This window comes from Artemia franciscana, chromosome 17 (assembly GCF_032884065.1).
Source record: "Artemia franciscana chromosome 17, ASM3288406v1, whole genome shotgun sequence".
Classification (NCBI taxonomy): domain Eukaryota; kingdom Metazoa; phylum Arthropoda; class Branchiopoda; order Anostraca; family Artemiidae; genus Artemia; species Artemia franciscana.
This window is the reverse complement of record NC_088879.1, coordinates 27,094,611-27,113,420: the sequence shown is the minus strand read 5'-3', so window position 1 is coordinate 27,113,420 and position 18,810 is coordinate 27,094,611. Positions and strand designations below refer to the sequence as shown.

Genomic DNA, 18,810 nt, shown 5'->3' with positions numbered 1-18,810 from the left:
ATAATAAAAAATTAGAACTACCTCCAGAAATCGTTAAACTGAACTTCAACAGCCCATTACGTCCAAATTGCCTAACACTCTTTGTTTGTAATTTATGTGGATGGCCCCAAATAAGAAAAAGACTATTGGATGTTTTGTGCTTTTTTTTAAACAAAGGACCTGACTGTCGCAAAAAAGCCCCTCTAGAAATTGGCAAATCTGTGCTATAAATGTAACACTTGGAACATTATAAGACAATACCCCCGTGCGATCTTGGTAGGTTAAGCAAAGTAGTTAATTCTAAGGTAGAGGGCCAGCAGGGCACAGATACCTGCTTTAGTTAACCTCTCCTGCGGCTTAATATAATTTTTTTGCAAAGACAAATATGTAACTTCTTTGGATCAGACAGTCCTCTAGTGGCGCAGCAGGTTTTAACTTAGCGTGGTAATTAAGGTCCCAGAGATCGAACATTAATGTAGCAATACTCTGCCGGGTTTATTTAAGGACCTCAGTAGTCAACAAGTGTCGTCAATCCAATTACTTATTTGTTACTTTGGGTCTGACAATCACCAAGCGCTAGATGGCGTTGATGATTTTTTCGACACTATTGCCAATTTCGAATCTTGTACGTTTCTCAGACTATTTGGTGTGACCCACAACATGGGAGTTATTAAAGGGTAATTTTTTTGGTGGAAAGCAGGTCAAAACTATATATTCTTTAGTTTAGCTGCAAGTAAATAAGTATAACAACCTAGTTACAACCAATACGGTGCGAAGATTTGAGATAAACTTTCTAGGAACAGTTTAACATTATACTTCAGAGTTAAAATTTGACAACGTGGAATATGGATGGAATAATTTTAGAAAAACAATTTGTGAAGTTGCTGTTGCAACTTCACAAATTGAACAAGGAAGAAAGTTACCACTATAGCTAGGAATATTAGTGAAAAATCTTTATGTTTAATAGAGAGAAGAAGGGGTTTGTACAAGAATTATCTGAGTCATAGATCATATAAAAACAAAAGGAGTGTAAAGACAGCGGAGAAAGCATTAAAATATGAACTAAGGAGGTGTGAAGTGGAGGCTATGGATACAATTGGAAGATACTGATAGAAGACACAATAGTAAAATGTTATACTGGCATGTTAATAAGTTGAGAGGGAGTAGTCAATCCGGACTTGTCCCAGTTAAGGATAGGAATGGGGCCACAATTAGTGATAATGAAAAAGTTAAAGAGAGATGGACGGAATATTTGAGAATGTGATAAACCGAGATACAGTTGCAAAAAAAAGAAATAGAGGAAAATGAAAAAGTTTGTGATACCTTAGATGTGAAGGAAGATTTGTTTTGTGTGGAAGAATTAGCGACAGTACTAAAAGGATTAAAAATAATAAGCCTCCGGGTGCTGATAGTGTGGTAAATGACTTTCTTAAATATGGTGGCTCTGAGGTTAGAAATAAACTACTGAAGATTATGAATATGATTTTTGAAAAAGGGGAAGTACCTAACGATTTTAGGAAAACCTTAATTAAACCACTTTATAAGAAAGGTGATGAGAGTGTGTCAGAATTATCGAGGCATTAGTCTGGTCTCTGTGAGTAGCAAATTACTTAGTAATGTAATACTTCTTAGACTGAGAGATGCTGTATACAAAGTTTTAAGAGAAGAACAGTGCGGTTTTAGAAAAGGTAAAGTAAGTTTCGACCAAATTTTCACTCTTAGGCTAATAATTGAGGTGTGCCTTAGTTGTCAAACACATTTAGTCCTCAGCTTTTTAGATTATGAGCAAGCGTTTGATTCTGTTGATAGAAGAGCTTTAGCAAAGGTCTTATCCTTATATGGTATACCACACAAACACATTAAAGTGATTAGTTCTATGTACAAGAATAATACTGCTGCGGTTAAGTTAGGAAATGAGGTTAGCAGCTGGTTTTGTATTAAATTGGGAGTTAAGCAGGGTTTGTGTTCTATCCCATTTTATATGAATGATTTTGATGGACTTTATCTTATTGAGCACAGGAAAGGGAATGGGAGACCACAGAATCCATCGGGGAGGTAAAACTTGCATGGACTTAGATCAAGCTGATGATTTAAGCATATTAGATGAAATTGTGAGAATATGAATAAACTTTTAGAGGTTTTGCGAGTTCAGGTGCTAGAATAGGTTTGAAAATTAATGTTAAGAAGACTAAGTCACTAAGGCTAGGAATAAGTGAACACGAAAAGGTGACGTTGGGTAACGAAAACATTGATCAGGTGGGCAGCTTTACTTACCTTGGTAGTATTATTAGTAAAGACGGTGGGAGCAGTGAAGATGTTGAAGTAGAATAGCCAAGACTCAGGGTGTTTTTTCACAGTTAAAAAAAAGTTTGGAAGAATAGGAAGGTAAGTCTGCAAACCAAGATTAGAAAATTGGAAGCTACGGTGATGACAGTGGTCAAATATGGTTCTGAAGCATGGGCGCTCCGAAAAGTGGATGAAAATTTACCAGAGAAATTGCCTACGGATTGTTCAGGGTACCCGGCTGACTGACCGTATTTCAAATAGTAGGCTGTGTGAAAAATGTAGTTCAGTCTTGTTTTCTAGGGCTATAAAGAAAGAAAGGTTGATATGGCTAAGCCACGATCTGCGGATGAAGGATGACAGATTACCAAAGATTGTCCTTTTCAGCCAACCCTCTAGGGCTAAACCGAAACCAGGCCGTCCTCGTCTGGGGTGGGAGGATGTCATAAATAAAGATCTAAAGGAAATAGGTACTTCCTGGAGGGTGTAAAGAGGGATGCTTTGAATAGATTGGTTTGGAGAAGGAGCGTGAGTAGCTTTGTTGGCTTCAGGCGGCTTGGTACTGTGGTAAGTTATTAGTAGCAGTAATAGTTAGCTGGAACTTCAACAGACATACTTCACTTTTATATGCCTATTATGGTTCGTATTTGAAGGGGGAAGGGGTCGGAAACCATTTATTTTCAAGGGTAAATCGAAAATACGATCTAATTATTAAACTTTTGGGGGCTCACACTTGTCATTCAGGGATCAAATCGAAAACGCAAGATGATTTTATACTATGTGATTTAAAGCACAGAAAGGGTCCAAAGTCCATCCAATACCCACGACATTTTCTTATCAATGTTTTAGCAGAAAGGTAGGCATATTGCATACTTTTTAAAGCGGAGTAATACCGTCAATTCTTATAGCTATGATTACAGGCAAAACAACGACACCAAAACCCCTTCTTTGCATTAGATTTTCCCCAGAGAGGTTGGAAAGCCCTTTCTTTTCTGTATCAGCTTGAAATTTTTGGGGCTAGCACGCTGGGCAGATGGAAAATAAAATGACGATTTCAAAGCCGCATATATCTTCTCCGAATTTCACGATAAAAAACAGAGAGTGTTTTTAAACTTATTTGGGCAAGTAATTCCGGCTAAGGGGACAGAAGCGAAAATATTTTCACCAACATTTCGTAAACCAAATTCTATAGAATTTCGAAATCCGAAAATAGTTTTGCACCCAACTGAATTCTATAAAATGATTGAAAATAAACCATCTTATGATGTTTCCCTATATTCGTAGGGTTATGAAAAACTAGGACTTTTCTGAAAACACAAAAACCACAAAAAAAATTACGGTAGTGGCCTGATAGTCTTTAATAAGTATGCGAAAGATATAAGACTTATCTATTTTCTTTTACATCTCATAATAAGGACATGATTAAAAGGAAAAAGATAAAGATCCTTTAAAGCTATTGGTAGCACCTTGGGTGTTGATACGACATAGCACTTATTAGGTCTTTTTTGCAGAGATAGGTAGGAAGCCTGTCATCCAGCTCTGTAGCAGCCGGAACGAAACCCCGAGCCCGTTAGTGACAAGCAGAGATTACAATCTGTTAAAGTTAAAACAGAAAACATTATTTAGAGGTTGCTTTTATAAAGCAACATACTATTGACACTAGTGTTGTAAAATTACCGTAAAATAAAAACTCGGTAAGTAAAATTACAGATAATACAGGGTAAAATTGATGTTTTAGAGCTGGACTGTAGCTATAAGACCAGTTCAGCATTTCTTTGAAAGCATCACTTACAGTTTTTAATGAATTTTTTTAACGATTCTGATGTTCTGAGCTAAAAAGGTAATACCCCTTCATTTAGAGTTTCATCAATTTATTTAACTGTCTAGTTTATCCCCTTGATAATCTTATGATTAGGATAATACTACAGCAATTGGAAAGCACCTTATCTCGGACATCCATATTGTGAAATAAAAAGAGAGAAAAAAAATCGAATTTATCATTATTTAAGAGTAAAATTATATTTTTTATTTTTTTTCTACATTTAAACTTAAGAAATGTTACCCTAACAGCCTTGCATATTTAAATAACGGTATTCAGCAATATTTTTCATATCGCATTTCACATTTCTCATATCATAACTAACCACTGGATCATAATAGCAGAAAATTCAGTCACTTTCACAGTCATTAAGACTGTCTGCAACAGGATTTGCTTGCAAATCTAGCATCTCTACTTTAGACTTTGATTCCGATTCAGGTGACCTTAAGCCCCCCCCCCCAACTAAAAAACATATACATCCCTAATGATTATATATCAATTTCTACCTCCAGCCTCCCATCGTCTCTTCTTTAGGTAATGCAATACGATTGCCCCTGACTTAAATAGGAGAGTAGAAATTCCCATTTCCCTTATAATGAAAATCAGGAATTATCCGTGGAAAAAGTAGGACAGAATTTTCCGTGGGGGAGGGGGGAATATTCCGTTCGGGTATTTTAAGGGATGGGGGTATATGCTAGCTCTCGGGGAAAAGACAGCATGAATACTAGATTTCTCTGAGATGTGAAATTTAAAATAAAATGAGGATATTGATTCTGCTTTAGCCCTCCACATTGTTGAAAATCCAGACTATGTAGCTATTTTTGATGACCCAACTTTAATGTTTGAAGAAAATAGCTTCCCACAATCTTTTAGGAAGGCAATTGAAATTAAAAAAAAGATCCCTAGAGATCTTGCTTTAAATAGATATACTGTAAAAAATCCTATAAACCTAATTTACAATGGCTTAAAATTAAAGGGTTCAAATAAAAATTTTCCTTCAGTTCAAATTAAGATCATCTGACCAAACTTTTAATGAAAATTAGGTCAGTAGACAAGTTAAGTCAATCACTAAGCAGATAATTCTTGCCCAATTTAATCGGTGAACAGTCTTTAATTCATTATGGTTTGGTTTCTTGGTTTGTTTGATTCCGTAATTCTTCTGCTTAGTTCGAGTTCATGTAATGAAAACAAAAAGGTTATATAAACATTGGAAATGGAAAAAATATCAAAACAAAGCCAGTTCTATTTAAGTACGAATGTAGTTGAAGAGAAAATCTACTATATATTCACTATGCATTTTTAAACTTACCAAAAGGAAATTTATGTTCTGTGTTGCATGAAATGCTTTGCATTTCTGAAATGCTTGAATATTTACCGATGTAAATATTCCAAAGGGGAAGACAAGGAAAAACTTGAATATCTGAAAAACTGTTTTTGGATCATAGGGCATTTTAGTTATTAACTAAAAAAAAGAAAAAAAACCTTCTTAAAAGTATAATAATAATGGAGTGCACGCACGGTGTTAAAAAAGAGGGCCATAGACGGAGTGGGGGTGGAGCTACTGGTTTTGAAAAAAAAAATCATTCTTTTTACATGAAAGCGAGCTATTTTGTATCAACCATTCTTTCTTGGTCTAAGTATGCTCTAGATCATGTATTTTGATTTATGCACTTCAAATATGCTCAAGGATTTTCTTCATAATCAAGCATGAAAGCAGATACCAACAAATTCTGCAATTGCACCCGCCAGACTAAGGGAAACTGTATTAAAATAGAATTAGCAATAAAATTCAGTTTAAAATTTTTACAGGGCTGGTTTTGCAAATCCGGCTTCTCAACATACCATATATTCGATAATTGGCATAATATTATATCCTAAGAATCTTTCCATTTTTCTATTTTCCAAAAATTATAGCTTTGTATGAGCCTCCTGGCTCTCTACCTTTTAATTTTAATAATGCGTGTGTTTTTCCCAAGCTTCGCACTCAAGGACTTATCGTGGGTTCTGTATTCGTCCACTGACAGTTGTACGTCAGTTATTAATAAGTCACCTAGAGGCTTTCTGTTAGGCTTTATAAGAAAATATGTATTAGCTAGATCTTATCCGTTATACTCTTTGGTTAGCTCTCTTGTAGAAATCTGATGGAAAAACAAGATTTTGGTCTTCTTTTTCTTCTAACAAAAGTGACAATTTAAACGTCGTAGATTTTTACTTGGTTCCTTGGATTTCACTGCAAGGGCATTCTCCTTCTTCTAGGGCAAATACCTTCTTTTAGTGGCACTTATTTTGTATCTAGGGATTCAGGGGAATCTAGGGTATAGTAAAGGTTCTTAGTGTGTTTTTTCGAGAAAGTGTGTTTTTTCGGACGAAGGATCAAAAATCCTCATGGATTACGTCAGCTTTTTTCAAAAATATTACGTTACGAAGAACAGCGAGAAATTTTATAAATGTGCGGTCAATCAATGATCATCATCATTCACAAAGTATTTATCAATTCACGCTGAATTTATAATTTTTAAACAATGTCTTGGAATGGTGCAAACTGCCGACAGAAGAGAATAATCGTCAATCAATGCAATAATTGTATAAATGGAATGTCATCTTTTTATGTGCGCTTGGCACTCTTTCATTGTGCTGGTGACTTCTTTTTACCGTCGTCTCCTGCAATCGACTGGGGACTATCTAAATAGAGCATCAGTTTCCTTTGTAAACAAACAGCCTACGTAACATATTCACTAGTGACCTAAGTAGGCTCATTCATGAATCTTTTACGTCACCTTTGTTTAACAATGGCAACTAGTGCTATATTTGCATTCGCATCAACAAAGAATTTTAAAGCAAATGTGACTAAAGTGACAACAGTGAAATACCTGTTATCTTGCTAATATGCAAACTCGACAATACAAAAGAGGTAGACCCAACGCCTGAAGTTCAGGCTGTTAGGCACAATTGCCTTCACACTCAACAATCTTGCTTGAAGTGATAAACCTGTGTTCCAATTCGGATAAACTGTTGTCTATTGAACGTACTCTCTTAATATTAAATCAAACTAATATAATAAAAATTGAATATTGGACAATAGGTTCTTAAATAAGGTTCGTTTATTTGCTTTTCATGAACATTCAGTGGAACTCTCTGGAAAAATATAGTTTCATTTCTAGGAGGATAGGGGGAAATCAAATTTTGAATAAAATTTTAGTGAAATTTGGAGTAAAAATAAGAAAAATTAAAGAGTAGAAGCTCTGCTTAGTTTTACTCTAAGCACTGGTAATACACCATTGAAAAATATGGATAAAATAAAATACCCACTTGACTCCATTTAAGGTAGTAATGGATGATTGGGATCTCCTAGTAAAACAAAGTTGAACTTAGTTTACGTGACAAAATTGCTTTTTTTTTTAAATCCACACCTTACATGCATCACCTTTTTAACTTAACTGTTTTCGGGCATTTTTCATTTGAGTTTATTATTTTATCTTCAAGTTTCTATCCACACAGAGTGTTTTCCAAATATTAGCAGCATCTCTGAATTAAAATTTTTGAGAAAAAACAACAAAAAACAAACAGATTCAGGTAATCATGCCCGTTGTTGTTGTGGATTGGAAAAAACTCAATCTCGATTACATCATATAAGTCAAATGGCATGTAGGAAAACCAAAAATACCAAAATCAATTCGCCCTTGGATTGCATATCAAGATGAAAAAGAAGAAGCTAAACTGAAAACAACTCTTGCAAGAAATTCTTGAACCAACCTTGAATCCAAGGAGGATGGAATAATTTTAAGAGTTGAATCTTCGCTAATTTAACGTGGGAAGATATGGATTAAAAACCACTGGCGCATGCAGCAGTGTACCGTGTGGTGACTTTTAAAAAGTACAAAAAAATGGTTATTTTGCTATATTAGCCTGTAATACAATTAAGTCAAACATTAATTGATGCAAAATAGCCTGTGTAGCTGTATTTTGTTCTTCTTTTTTTTTAACTTAGTCCTTTAAGGACATTATCCGTTTGTTGTTTAGACGACAACGAATTATTTTCTGTCAGTCACTCTTTGTTCATTTGATTATACATTTAGATTTATACATCCTAATTTATGCTCATGAATTATCCTCATAATCAAACACAGACAAACAATCAACAAATTTTCAAACTATTTTTGTCGTGTTGTTTGTCCTTTAAGAAGAAAATCAGGTCTACAAATTTTAATTCAACGTGTTGCACTGTTTGTTTTGCTGGCTTGGTTAAGTTGTCCTAACGGATTATATATTTAATAGATGGCATACCATTGTCCGTTATGAAATTTACACTCACTCTTTATAACCAGATATCGCAGCGCAGTGCCCATGAAAAGTCTTTCAGATTTTGTAGGACGATTTAAGGCCGGTCTGCAGTGGCAATCATAGTTAAAGCAATTTTTTTTTTCATTTAATAAATTTTCATTTTTTATGCAAACCCAAGGCTGTCTTGAATTTGAAGAAGCTATTGTCCCTAAATCTCCACTGTTTAAATTAAGATTAAATATTGTATAAAGATACTTTGATAAAAAAAAAAGGTAGACTAAAATTTGGATAAAAAAGATAAAATGATAGGGAGGCAATAAAAATAGACCGTAGTAAACCATACGGCGGCATGTTACACGATATAGATTTCTCAGGAGAGCGGAAAAACTAAAAAATACTTTAATTTTTTTATTTCTACTCTTATTAAAGGCCAATACATAGCTAGATTTAGAATACAGAAATCTGGGGCTAGTTTGAACTAATCAGAATTTTTCAGTCAATCGGAAAATTCAACTCAAATTAGCGGTAGCTAAATTCCAGTATTAGCAAGGCCTCATTCCAAAAGAGTCTTAAGACATGGTTGCTTATGAAAAGTAATGTTTTTAAATGACCAAATTTTGGAAGTTATTAGATATCAGAAGTTATCTTCTTACCGACTATTTCTGAAGGAATAGCTGGATATAACGGAGGAAACACATCAAAACACACTATGTGTTTGCTGATTGTGAAAAGGGAATGTCAGCAATATCTACAGAACTGCTGAGGGTATTAAGTTGAAATCTTATGGTATGTTAAGGAGATGTCGAAGAGATATTAAGGACGATCAAACCCCCTTCCTCTTTAGCTGCTCCCTCTGTTCAACACTGACTGAAATTTGGAATTGGCATTTTGTTCACACTAGTCAAAATTCCTAATAGCTGTGTTTCTGGGAATTTCATGTCCCCATATCCCCATGGCAAGGATTGTACATTACACAGTTTGCTCATTGTTTACATGCACGATTCATCATTAGGAACGGGGAAATATTTGGTTCTGGGTGAATACAAAAAGGCCAAGGGCATTAAAGTGAAAGTTCGAAAAATGTCAAGGGGTATTTTATGCTAAATCAAAAGGGAATAAAATTAGAATTGATATCTTGTTCAAAATAGTCGAAAGCTCAAATAACTGAGCTTGTGGAGATGACATAACCCCCATACAGCCTTAAAGAGAGGTGCTGAATACAATAAAACTCACTGTGCTCGGGCTGATTGTCAGAAGGACGTATCACCATCACCAATATCTAAAAGACAGCTGAGGGCTTTAATTTGAAAATTTTAGGGGATGCTGAAGAGCTATTGGAGGCATTCAACACCCCTTGCCCTTTTTAGAGGCTCCCATCCCTCATCTAAGATCAAAGTTTCGAAGAATCGTTTTTTTTTTTTTTAAATGTCTTATAATTATACCTCTGGGTATGCAATGCTCCTTTCCCCCACTGCCCCCAGGGTAATTATTGTAAGTTACGCAATTTGGGAATAGTCGGTTATTTGGAAAAGGGGGTATGTTCTTTTCTGAATCTTCAAAAACGCTAAGAATATTATGGTAAAACTTCTGAAAACGTTGAGTAAGAGGTCAACCAAAATCAAAGCAGACAATGTGCAGGAAGTTTTTCAAAGAACACCATAGCAATACCTAAGCAACGGATAAGTGCATATAGTAGAAATTAGGCCTATTGAAAATGATGTTGAAAAAGGGACTAAAGACAACTCCCCTCTTTCCCTTTTAAATGCTCTCTAAAAAAAGAAATAAAAGGAAAAATGTAATTGTGCATATTATCTAAAAGGCATATATGCAATATCTTAGGAACAGGCTAGGTTTATAAGTTCAGACTTTCAGGGCCACTACTACTACTGATACTATTGCTGCTGTAAATGAGACTAGTTGTGACTGCAACTGGGACCACTTCCAACGTTCGAAAACTTGCAACTCTGACTGCGACTGCTTGCAAATGCTACTACATATATTTGTGACTACTTTTAGGGAATGTGGAGGGGGAGGCTGAACTTTGATACTTTATTGTGAAAAAAAAACATCACTTAGATGAAACTTTGATGCTGAAAAAGGAAATTATATGTTGCAATAAAGAATGTTGAAAAACTTGGAACTCAGGCAATCAAAACGATTAGTCAGTTAATGAATTAAGTAAGTAATTTGACTTGTACATATTTTCTCTTGTCCTTTCTTTGCTCCTTTGTCAAGTTCAACAAGGAATAAAACCATTATTTTGTGAGGTTTGTTTTTTAACGCTTGATTTTTATTCAGTTTTCCCAATTAGTTTGACTTTTATCGTTGAAAACTTGAGAAAAGGAACCTCAACCTTTATTACCTCACTATGAGGTTAATTAAAACCAAGGATCTATAAAGCACTTTTTCCACGCTGCTGTAGAATTTATGTTTATGTCTTTGCCCACTTTCTGCTTTGACCATAAAGCTTTTAATCCATGAAAGCAGAGGAAAACAAAACGAAGGAATATTATAAGCATTGCTTTCCGCTGTCCCTGAATTTTCTGGGGTTTTGCCGAATGTATAACCTCCCTGCTATTTTTCCCATGTATTTGTTTGCCTCTCCCTTTTAGGTTTTGAGACATGTGCCATTTTTCTTTTTTTTTCAGTGAAAATGCCATTTCTTTCGTATTATCGTTGAAGAAAAAACATCGTAAAAATAGAATCCCCCCCTCCCTCCTAGGCGTTTAAGAGTAAATTTTGTTTAACAGACAGCAACTTTGAGTTTAAAAATATAGCATGCATGGAAAAAACAAAACAAAAAAAGACAGGTTTCTTTTTTACAGTAAAGAGGTCTAAGCTTCAATTAAATTAAAATTTTTCTGATTCAAGAGAATCTCTTCTTTTTGTGTATTGTTTCGTAAATTCATCTGTTAGATGAAGGGTAAAATTTTTCCAATTATTTTTGAAGTATGGGGTTTAATTATCATGGACAGTTAGGCAAAGATACAATCAGCCCAGATTCAAGGGAAGGAACCAAGTTTTTTTGGGGACTGAAACGAAAGAAATTGCTTTAATTCAATAATCCTTGATGATCTTTTTGAAAAAATCTTCCAGAGTGACCCCAAACAGTCCGTAGAAGGGAAATCATCCTCTTCGCCCCTTTTTTCATGGCACATTGGAATTCCATCAGCTAATCATTGCTATTCGTTTCAGTATTCCTGTTGACATGAGCAATGAGAATGAGCTGTTGAGCATCCTCCGATCCTGTTTGGCAACTAAAATGACAAAAAAATACGGAGATTTGTTGCCACAGATTGCGTTGGAGGCTGTACGAACTGTTATTACTGAAGAAGGTGGAAAAAAAGTGATAGATTTCAAGCGCTATGCTCGTATTGAAAAGGTAATTAATTATATCAGCCTCTAGAGTGGTCGCTTTTGATACAGAATTCAAAATGAAATACCTGCCTTTTGAATAAGCAAATTTCCTAGTGACTTTCGAAACTATCTCTTTTACTCAGACTTGTCTTAAATCGATGACCCAGTCACATTAGTTGGTCACTTTTGCTAGACAAATTTGTTGTCTTCTCGAGAGGCTAGAAAATTGTAGTGCTTTTTAAGAGCATGTATAAAAAAAATGTACATTTATACTTGCTTCTTTTTTTTTATAAATTCATCTTGATGATGCCACCGTAAAGTTCGAAATGATTCCAAAAATCATAGTTTTGTGTTATTTCTTGAGTAGAGCAATAGAAAAAGTAGTTTATTTGAGAAAATATTTTCCTATTTTTAAAATTCCCATAAATAAAACTTGTTGAAAACATCAAAACCACCCAAAACACAAAATTCTCTCCTAGGAGTAAGAAAGTCATTAACTAGTCTTGAAAAAATATAGGCTAGTTTGATTTAGAAGACCCTTAAGAGTATTGAAAAGCTCTATTAGACAATTTATAATTTCTACCTATGTCAAGATCGCACTTTTAAGTAGAAACACTGTTTTTTCAGAATCCTTAAATAGGGTATATAAATAAAGGAAAGAAAGAATAAAAAAAGAACAAATAAAATGAGTAAGCTTTGTAGATATATATGTTCCACAAACTATGAATCAATGATCTGTGCTCTCTCTTGCTACTCTTTGAAATTGAATCTTAATCACAAATTTAATCACATTATCATTTATTCTTCCATTATTATCAGCATTTTAAAGTATTATTCTATCCAAGAATACCATTGAAATCACAGAGACAGAGGGGTTTTACTGGTCAAGGATCCAGCAAACCCATTTTAATAAAGAATTCCTGACGCATCACGAGATGATAAAACAGCGAAGAAATATTTTAGTTAAGACTACATATGTGACTATCGGGTGGGGGGACGGGTGTATTGTCAGAGAAACATCAATTATACCAAAAAGAAGCATAAAATAGGAATTCCAGTGCTACTACTCTCATTGTATTAGTATTCTTTCTTCAGACGAGCCGCTAATCTGCAAATAAACCCTTTATTTATCAAACTAGGAGGTTTTCAAGTCTGATTGACAAATTTATTTTTTTAGATTTACTCATGTATAAGAATAGAAAATTTTCTTGTTCTAGAACAGTCAATTACGAATACTGATACTATCAGCATCATTTTAATGGACATAACAGTTCATCATATCTAAAAATCAACCTACCCGAAACCAGCTTACTAAAAAACCGTGTCACAGGGTTGCCAATCTATGGAAATGTAAGGGAAGGGCCAAAAATTTTCATCAATTTTTAAATAGAAAAGAAAATGATTAAACAAGAAAGAGTATTTCAATATGTGAGGGGGATTCGATTGTTTCGATGAAAATACAAATAAAAAGTACTGAAAGTCTCTTTGAATAATATTGGATGAACTGATTGTGTCTTAGATATGTTTAGAAATGATTCCCATTTAACTAATGCATACATTGCTCAATTGCTGGAGAAAAAAATGAGTTATAGGCTGATTGATCTTCTTAAAAAACAAAAATAATTTGACATACATAAAACTTTTTGTGCGCAGACGATCAATTAAAATATCCATAGCCTTCTAAAATTTCCCGCCGCAACATAAATTTTGTGGCGGTTTTTTTTTCTTCTTAGTACTAATTCTTTTCTGCTTCTTTTCTGACGAAACAAATAAGAGTTCCAAATTAGACAGTGAAACAAATAGATATAAAAGCTCTAGGTATTTCGGTGACGCAGTCAATCATCATCATCAGTGGAGAAACTAAAGTATTAAAACTAAAACAAACTATTTATGCTGAACAAAATAATAACATCCGGTTCACAGCAAGTCTCCGGTCCGTTGACTTAGAAGGTTCATTAACTGTCTTGATATCTTTAATATTGCGGAAATTTTTTAATAAAGATGATGCAATCTTCTATTCTTCTAATTAAAAAAGTCAAAGTTTTGTTAAGTTTATAGTTAATGAATTTATCTTCTATTATTCTAATTGTAAATGAAATATTACTCAAATACCAATGCTTTTTTTGTTACATTATTTTTTGTTGAGTTACTTTTATTCCTGCTAATATTTCTCTTTAACCCGATGTATTCTAACAATGATTTCTCTCTTTGCACCTTTGTATTAAGACTTCTCGTTGTTAAGTAATGGTTACGTTAAGTTGATGTTGCAAACATGTAAGGTCATCTCGAGGAAGAAAGCCTTTTGACAGCCGGGTATTAACCTTATTCCATAGAATTCTCAGGCACCGCTATATCATGTGTGCTTTCACAAGCTATATAACATTAAATAAAATGTCATCCTACTTCATTTAATTTATAAGAATCAGTAACTCATAGCCTGCGATCACGTATTTGCTTTTATTTTTAAAATATGTTGTTCAATGTCCATCTATATATCTTTCTCTTCTTCTTTGGGTTGCTATGGAGACTTTCTTATAATTTCATCTCTGGGGTCAAATTTCGGGTCTTACGGTAAATCACTCAGCCGAGATCGATTTCTGGGTTCTGTAGTGCTAAGCAGAGATCAAATCCACTGCGCCTCCATGGCACCTTGTCTATCTGTTTATCGAATTGCATGATAATATGAAGCCCAAGCCCAAGATACCTGAAGCCCAAATTTCTCGAGCGCTTTTGCCATCAAAACCTTTTTTTTCAAATAATCCGTCTGAGTACGTTCTTTTTTTGTTTCTTTTCTGTATGCCTGAAGCACTGAACAGTCAGTGCTTCTCATTAAAATGGGACAAAATTTATTAGTAATCCGATAAGCGTACCCTGTTTTATCTCATGGCTTGTAAATGCAGCTGAATTGATGAAGTTTTTTCCGTGTGGGAGGGGGGGGGGGGTGACTTGTATTTTTTTTCGGGGGAGGGGCAAATTACTTTCACAAGAGGTCCCTCCAAAAGAGTATACCTTTTTCTTTTCTTTTTGATGCCTGTTCTTCGGCGGCTCTTCAGCTAGTTCATCCCACTGGTAAAACATAAATTTAGCTTTTATTTTCTTTGTTTTTATTTTCTTTTTTTCTTTGTTTATATATTTGTTTTTATTTTCAGGTCCCAGGTGGAGCAATTGAAGAGAGCCGTGTTTTACGTGGAGTTATGCTGTTTTTATTTTCAGGTCCCAGGTGGAGCAATTGAAGAGAGCCGTGTTTTACGTGGAGTTATGCTGAATAAAGATGTCCTCCATCATAAGATGAAACGAAGAATTGAAAATCCTAGAATACTTCTCCTTGACTTCAACCTTGAATATAAAAAAGGAGAAAGCCAGGTAATTTTTCATTATAAGCTACGATTTTAACTTAAGAATTACATAGGCTTCAGTTCAGTTATAGGTGTTTTATAATTCAATTTTACATTAAAATGTATTATAGACCACATTTAACTCAGGGATGCTACCAAGATCTGTTTGTTTTTAACTCATCCTAGGTTTATAGGCAGTGACAAAATCTGTTTTCGGATCCTAATTTTCTATTTTCTTTATAGACCTTTGATTGGCAGGATAGCTCTTGGATAAAGCTTGTTCTTAAAGAATACCTCCCACAGATCCCATCACTTTGCAAACAAATTCATAAATGTCATCTTGTATGTTAAAGTATTTTTGCAGAATGGAGCTAGTTATCACCCCCGTCAGCACCCGTATTGCATGTTTAGTCCAAATATATTATTCAAATGACGGGAGAGTAGAGGCTAAATTCTTTCTCCCTACCCTCTCCATTAATGGCTTGATTTGAAGAACCCTGGCTTCCAGTAAAATGGTATTTACTCCTTTGGCCAAAACAGTGAACGAGTGCAGTACTTTTTTGAGCTCTTTGTCTGCGTACTGGTCTCGAGATGAAGGGATTTAGGGACTTTTATGCCTCCTCTTTCTGTAATAATTTAAATGACTTAGCTCGCAGTAATTGGAAATTTCTTATGTTGTTTAGAACCACAAGAAATAATTAATGCGGATTGTTTTTTCTACGATCTGGATTGTTTGATTTTTTTTTCGTAGCAGTCTAAGAAGTAGAAAGTAGACATAGATTCAAACTCAAAGCCTTCGACACTGTAAGTTACAGTTGCAGTGGTAGCCACAACCCAGTGTTGGAACGACCCTTGGTCCATAGATAGATGTATTTCAGATATAGATTCATTGCAACTAAAAGTCGCTGTAGGCCAAGGCAAAAAAACAAAAACAATTCAAATTGACGCAAAATAACAGCACATGACAATAATACACAAAACATGGTACATTACAATTAACGATGAAAAAACATAACAATTGATAGATAAAAGAAAACATAATAAAGTACATGATACCATAAAACTAATTCACAAAATATCGAATCGTTTTTCTTTCTTACTACTGCTAAGGTGTGGTATGAGTAGATCAGGAGTATGAACTTGTGAGTGAATGCGAATTATCCTACTTACTCTGCCTTTGAAAACATCTTATCAAATAGTATAAAAACTATAACAAATGTTAGAAACAACGTTTAAGTATGACAGTGAAAAAATGTTGTGATTGGTAAATGCATAGAATTTACAGGGATCTACGATGGAAACACAATGAATACACTATTAATTATGTTGATTTGGGTTAAGTCCTGCCTCCTCTAGGGATTGCAAAATTCAATTGATTGTTGCTATCAATTTGGTCTTAGAGAAACCCTCCATAATCTGATACAATTTGTTACGTTTTATCTATATTGTCTTAAGGTTTTAAATTTCAAGTTCTATCACAATAAGAAGAAACAAAAACATTTAAAAAGAAACAAAATTTTTCTAGCCTGTGAGAACTAGTGATTCCAAAGCCAGTTGTATAGGGTTATAGGAAAAACAAATATGGGGAAAATTGTAATGTTTGCTATGTTTTCATGCTATGTACCTTTAGATTACCTACAGTCACTTAGAGAATACTAATAAGGAAAGAACTTACAACATTGTTAGGAAGAATCATATGTGGCTATTTTTGTGCTCAGTTTTGATAACTATTGTTTTTTTTTTCAGACAAACATTGAAATTAGTCAAGATATGGATTTTACCCGTATTCTTGAACTTGAAGAAGAATATATCAAGAAAATATGTGACGATATAATTAGGATGAAGCCCGATCTTATCATCACAGAAAAGGGTATATCAGATTTGGCCTCTCATTACCTCCTTAAGGCTGGTATCACTGCTATGCGACGTGTCAAAAAGTCGGATAATAACCGTCTAGCTAGGGCTTGTGGTGCAACTATTGTTAATAGACCGGATGAAATAAAGGAATCAGATATTGGAAGTGGTTGCGGCCTCTTTGAAGTTAAAAAGGTACTTTCTTTATGTAGCTGCAATGTATCAAAGAGCAAATTACTATTTCTACTAGGAATTAGCAGAATGTAATTACTTCATATACACGTAATTACATCATATATATTGGGTAACTGACACCAAAATATAGTTTGTTTTTGTGTGTGGAAAACTTAAATTTTCTTTATTCCAATCACTTTCAACTCTTGAAGTGGTGAAATGTTACAGAAGTAACATTCGTTAATGTTTGCAAAATGATGTTTTCGTCGTCTAATGTCATAAGCAATTTTGGAGGGAATGGAGGATGTTTGAGTGAAAAATTATACATTTATGTAATTAATTTATCTTTATTTAAAGAATTTGTTAATTATTTAAGTCTTTTTATTAAATAATTTTATCTATGTAATTAATTTTTATCAAAATGTATCTAAGGGATATTCATTTAATTAATCTTTCTTTCTGTATGCGTCTGTGTCTTGAAATAAAGTTGTAGCTCTAACAGGAATCGGATTTTTGTCGCCTGACAGTTGGACAAAAAGACTCGTCGTTTGACGAAAAAATGGTGCTCATATGGGTGAATATTTGGTTCGCTTCTGTTTTGGATCAGATTTGAAAAAAAAGCATAAAGAATTTTGGCTTTGTTTTTAGATAGAAATTAAAAGTTTTTATTACGAATTTTCTAGGAAGACTTTAGAGAATGTTGCTTCCAATCAAGCATGTGCCCCGGAATTGACGGCAATTTGGCTTGATCGTCTTGCTTGAGAGAACTTATTGTCTTTAGTCTTTCTTGGAGACAACTATGATTTTTACGATTTGGTCCCCTTTCCCAAACATAAATTTGCTTTCAACTTCACAAAATCAACTGATTTTTTTTGTTAGTTATAAACTTAGCAAAACCAACCAATAAAACAAATTACATAGAATTATTTAATAAAAAGACTATTAAATAATTGACAAATTAGTTAAATAAAGATTAATTAATTAAATTAATTGAAAAAATGTTTTTTTTTTATATCCTCTTCCCATAAGAACCTCTTCTTATTTTTTTTCACTCAAACATCCACTATTCCCTCCAAATTATTTATGACATTAGACGACGAAAACATCCTTTTGCAAACATTAACGAATGTTACTTATGTTAGAAATTTGCTAGAATCAAGTGAGTGATAGGGCTTCTATTTATATTTTCCCCGGCGTACTTCACATTGAAAGGGTGGTCATATGGGTGAATATTTGGTTCGCTTCTGTTTTGGATCAAATTTGACAGAAAAAAAATATGAACAATTTTGGCTTTGTTTTTAGACAGAAATTAAAAGTTTTTATTACGAATTTTCTTGGGATACTTTAGAGAATTTTGCTTCCAATCAAGCATGTGGCCCGGAATTGACGGCAATTTGGCTTGATCGTCTTGCTTGAGAGAACTTATTGTCTTTAGTCTTTTTTGGAGACAATTATGATTTTCACGATTTCCCAAACATAAATTGCCTTTTGACTTCACAAAATCAACTTATTTTTTTATTAGTTATAAACTTAGCAAAACAAACCTAACTTACTATTTGTGTGAAAAAAAAAAACTTTCTCGGAAGTGTCAATGATGTATACACCAAATACTTGAAAAATAAAAAATTTTCTGAAGGGATGGCCCAGCCATCTCAGTCTTCGTTATGTTCCTGCGATTCAAAAGTGTAGGTGCTTGAAGGACATGATGGCTATGCCAAACGGAAAGGT

At 34.0% G+C, this 18,810-nt stretch overlaps 1 protein-coding gene across 1 annotated transcript; it reads left to right on the top strand.

Annotated features, from left to right (window-relative positions):
- Positions 1-11,534: 11,534 nt before the first annotated feature.
- LOC136038083 (T-complex protein 1 subunit gamma-like) lies at positions 11,535-17,190 on the top strand. The gene is made up of 3 exons (XM_065721083.1): positions 11,535-11,744; positions 14,933-15,082; positions 16,801-17,190. Exons 1-3 carry the CDS (start codon positions 11,571-11,573, stop codon positions 17,173-17,175), a joined length of 699 nt encoding a protein of 232 aa, XP_065577155.1. The 5' UTR covers positions 11,535-11,570; the 3' UTR covers positions 17,176-17,190.
- Positions 17,191-18,810: the final 1,620 nt, after the last annotated feature.

Excerpts from the sequence above, each read along its gene's own strand:
- LOC136038083 (XM_065721083.1), top strand. The coding sequence starts at position 11,571 with ATGAGCAATGAGAATGAGCTGTTGAGCATCCTCCGATCCTGTTTGGCA. Across the intron at positions 11,745-14,932 it reads GCTATGCTCGTATTGAAAAG|GTCCCAGGTGGAGCAATTGA; the intron begins GTAATTAATTAT and ends TTTTATTTTCAG. Across the intron at positions 15,083-16,800 it reads ATAAAAAAGGAGAAAGCCAG|ACAAACATTGAAATTAGTCA; the intron begins GTAATTTTTCAT and ends TTTTTTTTTCAG.